This window comes from Acanthaster planci, linkage group LG12 (genome assembly GCF_054643075.1).
Source record: "Acanthaster planci isolate LZ-2023a linkage group LG12, COTS_SCS, whole genome shotgun sequence".
In the NCBI taxonomy this organism is placed as follows: Eukaryota; Metazoa; Echinodermata; class Asteroidea; order Valvatida; family Acanthasteridae; genus Acanthaster; species Acanthaster planci.
The window spans coordinates 15,456,891-15,474,969 of NC_141788.1; the positions used below are offsets into that span (position 1 = coordinate 15,456,891).

General features: G+C 43.3%; 2 protein-coding genes across 5 annotated transcripts in view; both read right to left on the bottom strand.

Moving 5' to 3' along the window:
• The window catches only part of LOC147797184 (uncharacterized), a 37,995-nt gene that overhangs the window by 10,477 nt on the left and 9,439 nt on the right, over positions 1-18,079 (bottom strand). Inside the window, exons 1-6 of one of the 4 annotated variants that reach the window (XM_087143885.1) lie at positions 10,931-11,194; positions 8,377-8,532; positions 6,812-6,950; positions 2,049-2,221; positions 1,185-1,351; positions 343-493 (exon numbers count right to left, since the gene is read on the bottom strand). In XM_087143885.1, the coding sequence (XP_087000011.1) occupies positions 343-493; positions 1,185-1,351; positions 2,049-2,221; positions 6,812-6,950; positions 8,377-8,532; positions 10,931-10,970 (826 nt within the window). In that variant the 5' untranslated portion in view covers positions 10,971-11,194. Of the gene's footprint in view, positions 1-342; positions 494-1,184; positions 1,352-2,048; positions 2,222-2,612; positions 2,726-6,811; positions 6,951-8,376; positions 8,533-10,930; positions 11,195-18,079 lie in introns of those variants that run through there. The other 3 variants (XM_087143886.1, XM_087143884.1, XM_087143887.1) reach the window with 3 other exon arrangements.
• On the bottom strand, positions 12,230-12,958 carry LOC147797185 (uncharacterized). The gene is made up of 2 exons (XM_087144325.1): positions 12,608-12,958; positions 12,230-12,427 (listed from the first exon to the last, which is right to left on the bottom strand). The coding sequence occupies exons 1-2, from the start codon at positions 12,956-12,958 to the stop codon at positions 12,230-12,232; spliced, it is 549 nt and encodes a 182-aa protein (XP_087000451.1).

Sequence of the window (18,079 nt, forward strand, 5' to 3'; positions counted from 1 at the left end):
GGTTAGAGTCGCTCCTCACTTCTTTTGGTGTAAAGTTCCATGTACTTGCTATATGTGTTTCTCTCAAACTGTAAGCATTTGAAAAAAGATAATGTAATAAAGATTCAGGTTGACTTCCATGTAGTGGGTGGCCAGCTACGGTTCCAAAGACAATCAACTCCACTCAGTGCAGGACCCAGTCTGGTCTGACAGGTCAGCTGAAGCAAATCAACGCATTTCTGCTGCAAATGGCATTAATCAGATGTGGTTCCTAAAATTTCAGACGTGGATGACAGACAATCCCCTGTCCTGGTTCCCCCTTCCACAGTATAACAAAGCACTGCGAGTGAATGGTGGTCTTACCTCCTTCAGTGGTACGCCCTTCGGCCACTTCTGAATAGTTGCTTTCAATGGTTGGACTAAGATTGGCACGTTGCGCCTTCACTCTGACTTTGTACAAGCCGTATGGATGACCCAAACCCACGAGAGTGTACTTCACTGTTCCTTCCTCGGTCTTGTTAATACACAGAATTGAGGTTAACAAACCATTCACAGTATGCTGTTAAGACATTTTGGGAGACAGGCATGCCAGTTGGGTTTGTACTGACGGGCAAATTTTGTTTAAATATAAAATAAGGCAATGGGCAGGTGATGGGAGATGACAACTTGTATTTCCAAGGATGGATTTACGCCGGGGAGATGTTAATCAATCTTGGACTTTTGCCCTGCCCAACATGCGTCATAACATTGTATACTCAGTGTTTGCTCCCATAGGCTTGTGAAAAAACCACAAGCGTACTTGGGTGGGACTCGAACCCACAACCTCCTGCTAGTGCAGATGTCTATGGTACACATCGAGCAGGGCAAAAGTCCAAGATTGATTAACATCTCCTTGGTGTATATCCATCCTTAGAAATAGTTGTTCTCGTTAACCGCTGCTACGTCTGAGTCGAACCAGCAAGCCGACACCGGCAAGCTCGGTGGTCGAGTAGTTAAGACATATGCACCAGTAAGCAGGAGGTCGTGGATTCGAATCTCACCTGGGTACACTTGTGTTTTTTTCCACAAACCTTCAGGTGCAAACACCGAGTATACAGTGTTATGATACACGTCTGGCAGGGCAAAAGTACAAGATTCACCACAACTTCCCATGGTGGGATTTCCAGCTCAATTCACCACACAAATGCAATGCAATTCACCCGTACCTGCTTCTTATACCAGCTTTCATTGGCTTGGGTACCTTCCCACCTGTACTCTACGATGTAGGTAATGTCCTCTGGGTCGGAGAGCTCATCTGGAGGACGCCAAGACAGGAGGAGCCTGGAGTCGGAATGGTTGGAAACGCTTAGCTGGCTTGGGGGATGCAACTTGCCTAAGAAACAACAGGAAAGATGCACGATTTCGGATCCATTGAACAACACCCAACTTCATGAAGCTGACAAGCAGAAAATACTGTTTTGTAAATTTATGGCCAAAGAAGTAAGCATAAAAAAAAATCCCTACCCCAAAACAGCTGACAACAACCTGTTAAAAGCTACATGTAGACTAATTGGACGCCATATTGGCAGGTGCCCTGCTTTTGCCAAGGCTCCCCAAAATTAGCCATGCTTCCCATTTGTTCATTTGTTCAGGTTACGTGAAGAATTTGCACTTTATAAATGAATCAATAGGACTGTATTACTATATCATGACTCACATCACGATGAATGTGATTTGATTTCAGTCTGATGTTTTGTGTTGTGCCAAGTGGTTTGGTATCACTACAACTCAGAATATGCAAGCAGTTGCTCCTCTCAATGCTCCCATCTCAACACATGTACATGTACAAAGGGACAGAAACAAACAGCAAATTTCTTGTGGAGACCTTTTATCCTACTCTCTTGGGCCTCCACAAGGCACCAGTTCATCAGATCATACTCACACATGGAAGGACAAGGCAAACGCCACATGCCTCTTCAGCTATGCCAGCAAGGCATAAAAATGAAGGGATGCTGAATTTGTTTACCCAGTAATGCATCCAAGAAACAAACAAAACAAGTTCAAAATGAGCTGACATGGACTCTACTTACTGTCTGTAAGGGTGTTGAAGAATTTTTTTGTAGAATCTGCCACCATGTTCCACTCATTGGTTGTTCTGACGCGGTAGTGACAACGATAGCATTCCTTACACTTGCATTTACAGCTGGTGGCACCGCATACATGGTATTCAGGGGAACAGCATTCCTCCCAAACTGCTCCACTGCTGGTATAATGATATCAAAGACAATGTGATGGTGATTTGAAAAACAGGTGATTTGAGAAACCTAGGGCATGTAAGGATGTCCCTAGGTACAATGAATGTATCGTAAGCTTTGGAATATAAGCCACGGCTTTTGCATGTATGTTGATTCTCATGCTGAAAAAGTCTCTACAGCTAATACACCAGACGCAGGCCTTGAAATAGTACCAGCCCGGCATAAAACTTCTAGCGAAAAATGCTCCGGGCTACCTAAACTTGGTGCCTTGTTGCCCGGTGGGCTGGTGAAAAATTCAGAATAAGCCTACCTGTTAAAACTTAGATCAAAATATATAATGCTTGTTGCGATAATAAATACAAGATCGCAAAAACCGAGTTGTTGTGGATGTGTTTTTACTTGAGTTTTTGAAACGTGATTCTCGCGTGACAGGGCGATACGCGACCGTGAATGCCATGAACAGAGTAGACTGGTGGGTTGTAGTGCTGGTGTAGCATAGCACATGGTACAGAGCTATACCACACGTGCACACTATTCTCGTCTACTGTTTAGGCCACTTCTGCTTCTGACTACATGTACATGCCTCTCAAAAATAGTATCGGTAGGTCAGAATTTTGTTTGGTCAATTTTTTGTGCTGATGTAATAGCCTGAATGGGGATGAAAGCTTTCAAAAATTGTCTCAAACAGTTATAAAACATGTCTTGATATGAGTAAAATTTCTGCAGTTGACAGATCACAAGAATTATGGACAATCACACACAGTTGGTCAGGTAATCACGATGGCAAACTAGCCAGCAATGTCGGTGTATCGCGTGGTAAGCATACATGATGCATCCAGACAGGTGATAAACCATGTGGCAGGAACTCGTAAACACAGAAAAGAAATACATAACCAAGAAACCAAGTTCTGTGAATTAACTTGAAGAAATCCTCTTGCAACATCGATGTTTTTTCGACCTGCAGCTGTATGGCTACATGCGTGTACGACACTGATGTAGTTTTGATCGACTCGCGACTGGAACGTAAAGACTGGTTAGCACATTTCGATCTCGCGTTCTTTTGCATGGCCACAGCGTGGTAGGAACCAGCACAGCTTTACTTTCATGCATTGAGCTTTGCACACAAAATTTCACTACTGCGACAGCAAAACATGAGTGGAACTCGTGAAAATGACAGAAGTTTCTTTTCAAAAATTGCAAATGAAGTAGGAAAATATATAAAAACAAGCGTTTTAACATGAGAGAGGGTTGTTGAAAGATGTTTTGTGAAGACAGAAAAGACATCAGCATTAATTTCTATTTTGTTTAATTTTGTAAATTTGTTTTTCTAACTTGCTGATAAAAATGTTATGGTCGTGCCAAAAAGTAAGAGTCGGTGGGTAAACGGAAGCCAGAAGTATTTTTTGGGGGGCCCTTATCAATTTTTCCGACAACAGCTAGCTTTACTGGGCATTGCAGGAGTCCTTGAAAGCATTTGGTACAAAGTAAACACAAAGCCGTGTGCAAACAGCACCCTCTTCTGATTGAAAAAAGTTTTCTCTCGTTCAACGCGCATGTTCGAAGGTCGGAAAGTAAGCAAAAAGTAGCATTTTTTGCCAAACGTTAGCAACCCAAACGATAGGAAAAATGGAGCAAAGAGATGATTTTGATCCTGGCTCCGTGACCAGTGACTCCAGTGACTTTTAACTGACATACATGTCTCTTTATTTATTTATACCATGAGCCTTTTATTTTCCGAAATGACAAATTCTGCATTGGTAAGCTGATAACATAAACATTTTTTTTATAAACAAGCTAGTAAAACTCTAAAACGGGCTAGTAAAATATCCATTGAACTAGCCCAGTGGACTAGCAAGGAAAAAAAGTTTGAGCAAGGCCTGCAGACGGCACGGCAAACTTTGAAGGATAAAATCAGTCACAAAAACCGTGGCCGGGCAATGCGTACCACGTGCTGGTGGTACTCAAGTTTTCATTGATTGCCATTTACATCTACTAACTTGAATCTTGGAAAATAAACAAAAATTTGAGTTGTCCGGATTTTGAGTTATTAACAGAATTCTCTGAGTCACGGAGTCATGAAACACATACATGAAATGTGTACGTTATCCTAAACTTGACTTGCTCTGCTGTGGCAACATTTTTGGTGATTATTTCCCCACTTTTTATTCATTCTCATGGTGTACTTTTTTGGCAGACAAATAATAATTTTACTAAGATTTTTTTTATTGTTGTTTCCTAGAGAATTCTTTCTACCATTAAAAGAAAACCAACCACTTCAGTGGTGTGCCTTTGAGTGGCACATCTTCCGTCTTTTCGCTGATCGTGTTCAGCTTGACATGCCACAGAATTTCGGGGTTTTTCACTTGGGCTTTCTGATGACAACACTTCCTGTGGTCACGTGGTTCTTGGAAAGTGTCAGTGATTGGACTGTCCACAAAAGGGTCTGCGGCAGCATTCAGGCCAGCCTGAAAACTGGGTTTGTCGTGGTCGCAGTGGTGATGTGCAGTGCATGTGCCGCGTGCAACATGCATGCATGAAACACGAGCAGTTCCATTGTGATGACTCAAACCAAGGTATCGTGGCAGATTTTTCTTTTTTGAAGCAATTTGGCAGTGTTTTTTGATTGGCGTCACAAAAACTTTGAGATAACCAGATGTCATGTTGTGGACAGTTACAGAGGTCTTTTTCCTTTACAAAGAAGCCTATTCTTTTGGCAAGAAATAGTTGGTCTACAAGATGTAAACAATCTTTAGATTTACCTGACTTGGAGTTGCCAAGATATCATTGTTCATGGCATGTATGTCCCTGACCGCATAACTTTTACTGGCCGCTTGGGGAAAAACGGGCAAGAGCTGACGCACGGCCCACGCACACAGGAAAATCATCCAGCCCGCAATAAACATTAAATTTGACAATATAAAAATGACTTTTTTAGGGCGACATTCGTTCATACTTTTCTTACATTTATTAGGACTGTACATAACCACTGACGCACTGTACCGTTGCTTCAGCATCTTCATGGCTGGATCATCAGCACTGTGGCGTGACTTACATGTATACGCATACATGTTAGCTTGTACATGTATGCTGATTTTAAACCTTAATTTGCCGATTTTGCATACTGTGTCTTATACATTTGTACACGGGGTGGTTCATTTTCCAAAACTTATGGTAGGTGTCAACAACACATTAGCAACAATAACTGAGATAAATTGAAGACCAATATGAGGTATATATTTAATTCTAAAAGAAAAAAAAGGAACCAAAATAAACAAAGTACCATGGGAGTCCTTTCTGACTGTTTTATTGACAAGAACTAGTAGTGTGTTGTTCTTCTTGTGTTCCACAACGTGTGGAACACAACATGAATTAACCCTTTAATATCTCTTCTAAGACCTTTCCAAATTCACCAGAAAATTTGGGAGGATTTCACAAAAGATGAGAAAGACACATGAGCCTTGATCATGAGCCTTGATGACCCTTGAAAGTTACATGTACATTGTACATACAGGTACATGTAAAAAAAAAATCTTGGCTTGAAGCAGTGTGGCCGATTTCGGATAATTCAGGAGGTCTTCTGCAAAAAGACCGGTGAATACATGTGCATGCACCTGTGTAAACTCTGGACCACAGGCTGGCTATGCTGCCCTGCTGTTTTATTTGGAACTGGCAGATCGCCAAGGTTTGATTTCCTGTGGCAAGTTCTTCCCCACAACTCCCTGTTCAGAGTCGCCATGAACCATAATTCCACAAAAGCATGCGGAAGGAAGATGTCCCACTCTGTCCAAGTGTCAAAGCGTCTACCCTGGCCTGCCCTTAAATCCTGTGTTGAGTAGTTATCCTTATTCATTTTCTGTACCCGTACTTTAACATGTTTAATAACACTGAGGCACACTGAGCTAGGAAGTTATTCGAGCCATCAAAACTATCCAAAATTAAAAGGATACTTGTAAGGTACTCGTACACGCAATGCCGTTACCGGTATTTTTAAATACATGTACATGTACATGTGCAAGCCTTGAAACACACATGTGAGTCCCAATACAACTCATTTTCACATGTGTTGCTATTTTAAAGGGCTACTGTGATGGCTTGTTGGTTTTCATGCGAATCCGATTTTTAACACACGTAAGCAAAACTGTGGTGTCATTTTAGGCAGCACATCTCATTGTTACCGGGTACATGTACACTGATCTTGAAATCACAATATACTCAGGTCTGTGCTTACATGTATGTGACTCACTTTAATGCTGAAACTTCTGTTTCACATACATGTACCACGGAGCTATTAGCTCTGGACATATAATAACAAACTCAATGAAAATCTCCATGCGCATCTTTGAGTCTACTTAGCTCGAGTACAGGTACATGCAAATGTATGTGGGAAATATACAGCAAGGACATTTTTCAATTCAGCTGTGTTGGTTTTCATTTTGTTAATGTTGCATGTCACATTTTGCGTATCGCAATATGTATTGTGTCACAACCCATATATCGTGATACATATATGAACATGTACATGTATCGTGTTGTAAACAAGTTTTTTGTTTTTAGATGAACCCTTCTGCTTCAACAGGTCAAAAAATTTGCAAAGTTACCTATTTGTTTCTCTGTACATGAGGATGTCGGTGGAAGTCACGCTGTCATTCTGGCCTCCTCTCGTCCACGTACACGTAACCCATCTGAAATCGTAGCTGAAGCAGTGCAAACCTGATGCGGGGTCCGGTGGAATTGGATCTACAAGACACCAGTTGTACATTGTACAATTCCAGTGACAGCACTGAAGAAATGTGGTAGCCTGGGCACAGGAACGACCAGTCTTCTGTTCATGTGTTACAATTCTTTATAAATCGAAGGTGTCATATGCCTGTGCAGTAAATTGGTTTTGACTGGGTTTGGCATGAAGTCACTGTTATTCAAAGTTCTTGCACGGGACAAACGCAACGAAGAAAAAACAAAAGTACATATACATGTACTATTCCTGAGCTTCTTGTTTCCTGACCTACCCTACTTTGACAGTGCAAAGTTAAAAGTTGTTTGGGGGGAAAAATTGGGGGGGGGAGATCCGAACTGGAAACAAAGGGAGAAAAAAACACAAATGCATGTCCATTGCACACAAAGTATGAAGTGGTACAAAAGAGTTCAATGGGCACATTCTGCACACAAAGTGCATGAGGTACCATTTACTATTGTAAAGAGTGCCACCTGACCTCTCTTGCTACCGTTTTCAACCTGTGAACAATAATATGTACATGTACATGTCGAGCTGCAAATTGAATCAGTATTTTCAAAAAGGAAAAAACCAAAATTAATTTCTTCCTACATGTACATGTACAATGTAATTGATATCCACATACATGTACGGTACGTGTGCCCTGTTCTCAGATGTCGTTACCAGTAAGCAGAATGACATAAACAAATGCAAAGGTGAGTCAACCACAGAGACCCCGTACCGTATTTCTTTTTCCCTGAATTCTCTCTATGTAACACCAGATTTGTCATATCACTTTCAGATAAAGTTAAAAGATAAAGCCATATTAATTAAAGTTTCAAATGAAGAGTCTGAACATACTCTTAGCAGCAAAGGTTGGGGATAAAAAATCTGAACAAGCCAAACCATGCAGAACAAAACTACATGTACATCAACAAAAGCTGCTTCAAATTTTCGACAGAGGTCTTAAATTTTAGCAGGCCTACTACTCAGGACCTCATTTTAGATTCACAGATCCTTTTGGCAAACTTGCTCTACTGAAGGGGGCTGGGGAATGAGTTAGTCAAATCAGAGTGATTTTTGTTTTGCATACACTGTATAGTATTTTTCTGAATTCAGGGTCTCAATCCATGGCTTTGGAAGAAAATACAAAACACAGCATCCATGATTTCTTTGCTTGGAATGAGAATTTCCTTTTCTGATAGTCGTGAAGTCTGTCTCAACTACTGCAACAAAACTGCATGCCGTAAAGGATTACATGTATAGTCTAGATTTTGACTGAAGAGCCTTTAGCAGAAAAAAGAAAGAAACAGCTTCATTTCAATTTTGTTGTGTCACACTGCATTCAGAAGGATCAGATTCCCATTAAAAAATCACTGGCTAAAAATTATCTACATCATATACCGGTATTTGGTAGTTATGTCAGATCACTTGCGTCTTTTCTGTACTCACCAACTCTGCTGGTGGTGTTCTCAGACCATCCTTCAGCAACCAGCATACCGGTGCCAGCAGCTGAATGCGGCCGGGGCATTAGTGGAACAGTCAGGCAGCACCAAATGAGCAACAGAGTTCTCCTCCACTGGGAAGTCTTGTATGCCACCATGTTGACTGAACACATCATGACAATGAGGAATGGAAACAAGACTGAAATTCACAATGTGTTACAAGGAACTTACCTCTAAAAATTACAAAGTGACAGGACTGCTAGACATTACCCCGTCCCCGCAAAGAAAATTGTACAAGTACCGGTACATACATGTACATGTACATGTAAGTGGACTACATAGAAAATGTACAGTGAAACAAATTAACAGGCAGCTGATATGAGGAGCTGGTGAAAATACATGTACATGTATATATGTGGAATATAAGCAGCTGTTTGGTAATCCCACACAATATTTCTCACGTGACATGGCCTGAACAGTTTAGATAATTTTCCCCTTAATTTCTCACACTTCTCCCAACATGTACGCGTACATGGAGGCACCCTCTTTCATTTTTACACATACTTTATACGTATTTCAGACGCTCTGTTTATTTTGGACAAGAAACTTAGTACATGTACATGTCTTCTCTGGAAGTGGTGAGGAAGAAATTCCTTTAAAAATCTGAGGGAAGCATTTCTCTTTGAACAGAACAACACAAACAGATTCTAGCCCACAAATTTGCATAAATATGTGTGGAGAAACTGGCTTAGGGATGAACGCATCACGTACACTGTAACAGGACAAAAGGCATCTACAGGTACATGTACCGGTATAAATGTATCTACAAATACATGTAGCACATACATGTACACAGAACCACCTGGATGTACTTGTACATGCGTACAAACACATGTAGTTTTGAAAATGGGTTCTGCCATGCGTATGTATCCATAGATCTAAACATGGCTTAGTTACAAGTATTTTCTCCTTTTTTCTGTTCCTGATATTTCATGGTGGGGGTGTGATTTTAAAATCACGATAATATTTGGAAAATTTTGCTATAATGATGATGGACAGAGCATACATGTACTGTCCGAAACGTTGAGTACCACCGGTTCTTTTCAGAACCCCATATGCTAAAAAGCGATATATATCCATGGTGCTACCGCAAACCTATCTACAGTACGGTAGTTTACTTGTATTTATAACCAGTTCAATTATCTTTCGTACATTTCAATAATTTTGTTTTCAACACAAGAATTCGATGCCAAAAAAACCAAGCACAATGACAGTTTCTTGAAAAATCAAATCTCTTTCAAAAAAACTCAGTTACAGTGGGAAACCAAAATAAAATCCCACCGTACAAAGAACAGGCAAAAGCCACATAGATTGTATGCAATACATGTACTTTTTAGGGAAAAGATGTGTCTCTCTTGATGAAATTTTCCAGAGTCAGATGTAGGTCACTTTTAGTTTTTAAATCTTGATGTACCAGTACAGCTTTTACATTAAAAAACGGCCTATGCTCATTTTTTAAGTTCAAAATGACTGCAAGCTATCTTGCAGTGAAAAGTTCTACTGGGTCACAATCATGTTATTTTACTACAAATTTCCTTGTACAAAAATAAGACATTTCAGGCTAAACTATCGATATAGGGGGAGAAAACAACAATACAAATTAGAGGATGCCACTCAAAGAGATGATGACAATATTCAATATGCAACAAGTCAACTTGGTCCCAAGTCAACTCGGTCCCAAATCAACTCGGTCCCAATTCGACTCCGTCCAAAATCAACTCGGTCCCATTTAGGGGTTGCAACTGGGAAGGCTACTTTTCAAGCAAGGCGTTGATAGACTAGATTCTTTCAGGCTTCATTATATATAATTTTTGGTCTTCGCTTTTATTATGTTCAGTAATAAAGAAACCGAGGATGAAAGAGACGCAACATCATTTGAAAGGGAAGCCTTTCATGGTTTAATACATCAAATTATCATGACTCGCAGCGCAAATCCGAATTGCATACATGTACATGAATTACATTAGTTACACATAATGAATATAACAAACAGGAAATAACACACAGTAGAAAATACATGTACGTGTTTAAAACCATTCAAAATTACAAACTACATTTAGCATCGAATTGTTTCATTTTACAAGAACTGATACAAATCCAATTATCAATGGACATATAAAAAGACTGGAAATCGATAACAATTTTTCTCAATCTGATACCGTATGTGAAAAGCAAAGACAGAAGTCTTTTCCTTTCTCCCCGATTCTTTCAAACTGCAAACAGAAATTTTATTTCAACCTTGAGCTGAAGTCCAACGAAGATGCTATTCTTTATCACGCACCGCCCTGCAGACATTGCCAATGTCAGTGGGCATCTTGTGAGCGAAGTGGTAAATGGGCGAAGGGACTATATCTGACCATGTACCACCCAATGAAATAATTAATGTCTGTTGTTAATAATGATCCCCGACATACATTTTCTCATAGTCATAGGAACCAAGTTGGCTCGGGACCGAGTTGGGTACGGACCGAGTTGACCGGTACCCAACAACACACACCCACCTGATATGCCTGAGGATGAGTCGACTTGTTTGACGGACATTGACGGACGATTTGTCTTTTCATATGATGCAGAGTCGGCAATAACACTTCAGTGATCAAAAGCAATGCCACAGAAGGCAGTGGGTATAGCATAGGCCTACATGATATAGGCTGGCCTAACGGTCAGACGTTAGGCTAAAAATTTGCCACTAAACTAAAAAAAAGTAAACAAAAGCATGGCTTTTTACTACACGCCCTTTATGCTCGGTTTTATCAAGAATGGTTTACACAAACAATACCATGAAACAGGGAAGGAAAAGTGTGAAATTTCTTATTCTAGGAACTGGCCCACATCCTACACCAGGCAGAAACTGGCACAAAATTCGGGCCGACATCCTACGTGTGATTCTAACGTTTTCTTCTCGCAATCTTTCCGATATGTACATACATATGTCATATATTGCGCAGTGCAGATTCTGACACAAACACGCTGCCCTCGCCCTACTTGCGTGCGCGTCACGCTTTCCAGGAACCTGATCATTCCACATGCGTATGCATACTACGGTGTACTATCAAGGCCACGTTACGCAGCGCGGTGAGTAGCCTGAAAGTTGATTTCTGATAGCTCGCTTGGGAACTCTTGGATAGGAACGTGCACAAATTTTAGCAATGTGCAATTTGTTTTCATGAGTTTTTAAGAAATTAAATTAACTGAAAATTATCTGACCCAAAAGAGAAATATCCTGCCAAACATTTACCCATTAGTCACTTCCGAAAACCTAAAATACATGAAGAACTGTGCGCGGCAGTCTTATATACCTGCAGAGTGCACCCAACCAAAAGGGAGTTAAAAGAATTTGAAAAGTGTGCGTGGTATGCCGGCACGTGGAGCTCAGGTATTAACTGTTACAGCGTGCATCCTGGCGGATGAGCCGCGCCGGGCGGTTGGCGGCGAGGATTTCCTAGGATTCAACGCTGATGTTAAACGTATACTTTGATAGCGACTTTCGGACTGTCCTTGAAACTTCTGCCCCCCAGCTGAGCGGTTTCCTTTTCACAGCTTCCCGTAGACGAGCTGTTTCGGGATGCTGGTATCAGGCGCATGCGTGGCCAGCCCAGCAGATCTGTGCCGTGCAGATTATACTAGGGATTCCAGCCTGTTTTAAGACCTCCGTGTCGGGAATCTTGTCCTGCCAGCGGTGGAGGAGGTTGCGGAGGCAGCGAAGATGGAACAACTTTAACTGTCGTTCATGCCGTCGGTAGAGGGTACGGGTTTCGCAGCCGTACAGGAGAGTGATGAGCACAACTGTATGGTAGACTTTAATCTTCGTGGAAAGTGTGATTCCTCTCCTCTCCCGGAGTTTCTGAGTCTCCCAAAGGCGCTGCTTGCTTTGGAGATGCGATTATACTGACCTCGGCATCGACGCTGGTGGAGCAAGAAAGAATACTGCCCAGGTTGAAGAAGTTGTCAGCGGCCTGGAGTTTCCGTCCCTTCACTGTGATGTACAGTTCGTGTTGCTGGTTGCCAGGGGCAGGCTAAAACATCACTTCAGTCTTCTTTGTACTGATTGTAGGACCAAAACTGTCGCAGAAAGATCTTAGAAGCCGTCCATCTCCAATTGCAACTCGTGCGCACTCGAAGCGTTAAGGGTGCAGTCGTCGGCGAATACAAGCTTCTCTGATCACAGTCTCCTTTACCCTCGTGACGGCCTGCAGGCTCTTGAGGTTGAACAGCTTGTCATCGAACATGTGCTTGATGTGGACGCTAGGGTTGCTGTCCCTGAAGGCGTCAGTCAGCATTGCCGAGCACATCATGCTGAACAGTGTAGGGGTACGAACACAGCCCTGCTTGACTCCGTTTGTCACAGGCAAAGCGTTAGTTGCCTCACCGTTGTCCAGCACACAGGCCATCATGCCGTCGTGAAATTGGCGGACAATTGTGAGGGCATCCAAACTTCCCCATGATTTCCAGAGCCCCTCTCTACTGACCCTGTCAAAGGCTTTGGTCAGGTCAACAAAGGTGATGTACAGGTCTTGTTGCTTCTCCATGCTCTCTCCTGGAGTTGGCGGGCGGCGAACACCTTGTCCGTGGTCCTACGGCCTAAGCGGAAGTCACACTGGCTCTCGGGGATAATTGCTCCAGGTGCTCCAGGAGACTGTTGAGCAGTACGCGGGCAAGGATCTGGCCGGCGATAGACAGGAGAGAGATCCCGTGGTAGTTGTCATAGAATTGGCGATTCCATTTACGCTTGTCTATGTAAACAATGGAAGCATCTCTGAAATCGTGGGGAAGTTGTTCCTGTTGCAACATCGACTGGCAGAGGTCACTGTGGTGGGCGAGGAGAGCTAGGCCACCTGAGTTGAATACTTCGGTGGGGATGGCGTCAGGGTTGGGGCGCTTTCCCGGAAGACATTATGCTTGAAGGCTTTACTCTTCCACTAAGGGGGGGATGTCACGGTCTGGGCTAACTGGCACCTGGGGGAGGCGTGCGATGGCTTTGTCGTTTATGGACGCCGGCCGATTCAGCACGTTGTCGAAATGTTCTCCCCACCTCTTGATGATCTGGTTTTTGTCAGTAAGCAGAGTTTTCTCATCTGCACTAAGCAGGGGGTAATAAGCCGAATGACGGTAGTCCATATTGACTTCAGGGCATCGTGGAACCTCTTGGTGTTGTGTAAGTCGGCAAAGCCTTGGATCTCATCGGCCTTGCTCCTGAGCCAACATTCCGCATTGATGGAAGATCGGTTGGGACCGTTTTGTGCCTGCTGCAGGCAGACTACGTTGCTGTTCAAGCAGGGTCACTCTGGTTGGCAGGGACTGACATTTTTCTTCCACCAGCGTCTGGGCTTGGACATCATTTTCGCAGAACCAGTCCTGGTAGTTCTGGTTGCTAGGCCAAGGACCTGGAGGGCGGCTGAGTGGACTGTAGTTTCGAAGGATTCCCACTCTTTTTCGATGTCAGAACTGGGCTGGGAGTCAGAGCTAGTGTAATGTCAAGAAGTGCCGCGAGCTCTTCTGCATTTCAGTTTTGGGAAGTCAAATTTCTTGGCAACTCTCTGCCCCTATGGCCTTTTCTTGGGCTGTATGTGGAGGTTCATTTTAGAAAGATGATGGGATGATAACCCGTCCAACAGTCTAAACGACACACCGCCTTGGTAACCCGCACGTCTGGCCTGTCCTTTGCCCTAGCGATGATGTAGTCAATGAGATGCCAATGCCTAGAACGGGTGCATCTATGACCTCTTGTTGAGGCTATAAGGCGGAACATAGTGTTGGTGGCAGATTGTGATTGTGTTGTGTTTGGCACAGATCCTAAGCAGGAGGAAGCCGTTGCTGTTGCATTTCCCTCCGTTTTTACGATGACTCTGTCCCAGGACTGGTGGTCTGTACCAATACGGGCATCGAGGTCACCAAGGACGATGAGCTAGTCTGACTGTGGTACAGTAGAAGTAAGAGTCTCTAGTCCTGCGTAGAACTTGTCCTTGGTTTCTTCGGGATTAGTCATCGCGGAGTAGGAGCGTATGGGCACTGATAAATGTGGCGCTACTCCCCTGCCCAGGGGGAGTTGCATTTTATTAAGGGGGTCACTGAGACCTTCTGGAATGCTGGCTAGTTTCTTCAGATGTTGGGTTTTGATGGCAAAGCCACGCGGGCCTCACGTACGTCGCTCTTCACAACCTCATTCATTCCAGTTAAAAAAGGGTATAGTCGTCAATCTCTCTCAGCTGGCCTTTGTCTGGAAAGCAGGGTTTACTTAGACATGCGATGTCGACTTTGTAAAGGGCTAGTCTCTGGCCACAAGAGAAGTCTTTTCTCTGGTCTTTCTGCCTTGGTTTAGATATTCCAAGATGCTAGAAGGAGTACCAACAATTTCTTTCCTTTCTGATTTCGACCACATGAAAGGGATCCCGCCAGACGCGGTATGCTGGCCAGGTTGTAGTGAGGCAGGCTATTTTAGAGCACCTTTACCAGCCCCGTCCTCAAGCTGGAAGGCAAGCAGAGTGATCCTAAATAGGGCTTCCTGGTCACTCAGGGGGGCTGCCGAACTCCACTTCTGCTTCGGGGTCCAGTAGAGAGCGACCTGATATCCTGAGCCGCCGTGTGCAGGTTTGCGACTACAGCTCCCAGTGTGTATCCGCACCTACTGCTTCGCCGCTCGCCCATCGCCATAGGGCGTGGAAGGGGTGGGTGGGTTGATGTCGTGACTTGCGCGTGAGTTGGATTTACGCAAAGTCGGTCTCACTCTCTCGTCCTGTCGCGTCCGGGTTCAGTGGCAAGACAGGGTCAAGACAGCTGGGAACGTGCACGGCAGGATGCCGGGGCTGCCGGAAAGTGACAAGTATGCCAGCAAACCGCCTCAGGGGCTCACTCCGGATTATCTGTAGAGGTTAACTCCTTTAGCCTTTGATTCTCCCGACCCATCCACAAGGCAGTGGAACTATTCGCCTAGCTGGAGATCTGATTCGTGGACACCAGGCGCGTGTCCCGCACGCCGGTGTGCCTGAATGCTGCACGTTAATAAAATTCGTTTTACCCATCTTCAGGTGACTTTTCCTAAATATAACTGGAGGAAGACAGAGGTGAAATTTCAATATTCAAAAAATTATCGTACGCGATAGGACGAACAACGTAAAATTCCCACAGGCCGACCGCGGAAAGGTTCCGGAAACTCGCTGCTTGACCTTTTACTTTCAGGCTCTACCCGCTTCGTAAGTGACTTCGTCACAAAGGTGGGCGCGCCACGATTTGCAGGCTCCTGTTGGGCGATCGCTGAAGTTGCGTGCTAACTTCCGGTTCCATGGTTCCACGTATAAACGGCAGTCAGCGTACAGTACTATCATTGTATTTAACTCTATATGTGCGGTGCATATGCAGTGGGCGTCGTTTTAACTGAAGTGACGAAACACTTTCGAACTGGACAGTGTTTAATTGCGGGAGTCAGCTTCTGTAAGCTCAACACCATGGGCTGCTTGCACGTTCCTTCACTAGCCCCTGGTCGTATAGAACACAAAAATAACGCTGACTGGCTATTTAGGATGAATATACATAACGTAAAGTGAATCGCACACACGTATTTCTCTTTTAAGCTACACTCTCGTGCCCTCCTACCCTCGTGCATGCCACACATACATAAATCTGCATTACGCGCAAACAAATTTTATCACAGTTCTAATTTAAATCTCCCAAATATGGGATATTTAAATTTTACAACACCAGGGGTTAGATCGCGCAAGGCATGGTGGGAACCAACATGGCGCGGCAAGATTGTACCCATGGGAACGAGGTTCATTGTTGTTTAGCAGCGGAAAATCTGTAAGCAAATGCCCATGCAGTACATTTTCAATGGGTCGCCCCCGCGCTTTTTGCCCCATAAACAATATGACCATTTATTTGCATGCACGAATAATTATAATTGAAGTTAAAATCTCATCCAACTAATACGCAGTGCCCTCATTATAAAAGACCAGAATGTTATTCCTTAGTCGTCGAGCATTTTATCAGAAACGCTTGAAGAGGAAGGCAAAAACTAGTTTTTGGTCCTCAAAATATTGGAAACCAAGCTGGAAATGATATATATTACTGCGGGAACGACACTTTACAAGTCTGCTAACCATATATCACCGCGCTGCTCAACAACGCTCACCGCACTGCGTAATATGGCCTTAATAGTACACCATATCCGCTTTCACGTTCTCAAAATTGTTATATAGTACTAAGACTTCAAGTGTGGCATTTGGCGTATGGTATTACTGGTACCAACCTCAGATAAAATCTGAACCCGTGTTCAAAGCTGATTTGGGCAGTTTTCCAATACTCAACTTCAGCTCCGTTCAGGCTTCAACTTTTTTTGTACTACCTGACTTTGAAGCTGTACGCGCACTAATTAGTCTAATAGTGCCATAAAACATCATATAAGAAGCAAGAGAGCAAAAAACTAACGTAATCCATTTTGATTTCAACACTTCAGGCCCACAATCGGGGATTGGTTTCGGGGACGAAGCCTGAGACGGAGACAAAGTTGAGTATTGGAAAAAGGCCTTGGCTACGTCACGTCTATTGTCAGCAAAGGTTTCATACATCGGAGAAGAGGACACCGAAAGTTGCTGAAAAAAACATGTCTCAGAAAAAAATCATTTCAGCATTGCAAGATGTCTCAGAAAAAAATCATTGCAGCATTGGCAACATGTAAAGTGTTGCTGCAATAATTTTTGAGCTTTTTCGCTTTTTTGTTACAAGGAAGACAATTCTTACATTTCTTTCTATGAGAGGAAAGGGAAAGGTTAAGCTTTATCAAAGGACACACCGCTTGAAATGCACAAACGGGTTAAAAACTTTTTTTGCGGACATGAATCGACTCTATTTAATCAGCTTCTATTTTGTCGACATATCAAGGAATCGAAATGACCCTACAGTATAATATTGGGGCAGTTGTGAACAGAATTGAACAGTGTGTAGAATCGAATCAAAGTAGGTATTCATCCGTGAATGTCGTGTACCCAGTGTACATGTACATACATGTACAGTACGAGTATTACGAAGAGCACAGTCGACTATCTACGTAGTACGTGTACCTTCTGCTTGCAGATATTACTCATGCAGCTGGTATGGTATGGTACTTCACGGTAATAATGATGTCATAGTACGTGGACTGGACCGTGAGGCGGACCGTGACCGTGCCAGCACTCAGCAGCTATTTGATGAATATGAATGATTACATGTAGCCTACATGTACATGCCATAGTACCGTATTTGTATGTACTCAGTCGATGTGGGGAAAGATTCCGGTAAAACATGAACAAATTGAGCAGGTGAGATTAGGCCTAGCAGTACTAGTACTTTTAGTAGTACTGACATAACTGAGTGGGGCCTGGCGTACGTCTCCAACTCCAAGTTCAACTGACGAAAGTACGAGCGTAGGCCTGTTACGCCCCAACTATAGCGTAAGTCCCAACTATAGTTGGGACAGTCCCAAATGTAGTGCTGCAGTTGGGCTGGCCCAACTATTGTTGACCAATGTCTGGGGGAAATGTCTCAACATTATCTAAGTCAATGTGTCTCACACTTGACACAATTCATCAAAAATGTGGCACTTAGCCCTATGACCAATGACATGACATTTCATGTCATTTGTAAACAATATGACTTTGGCATATGCTGGGCACATCATG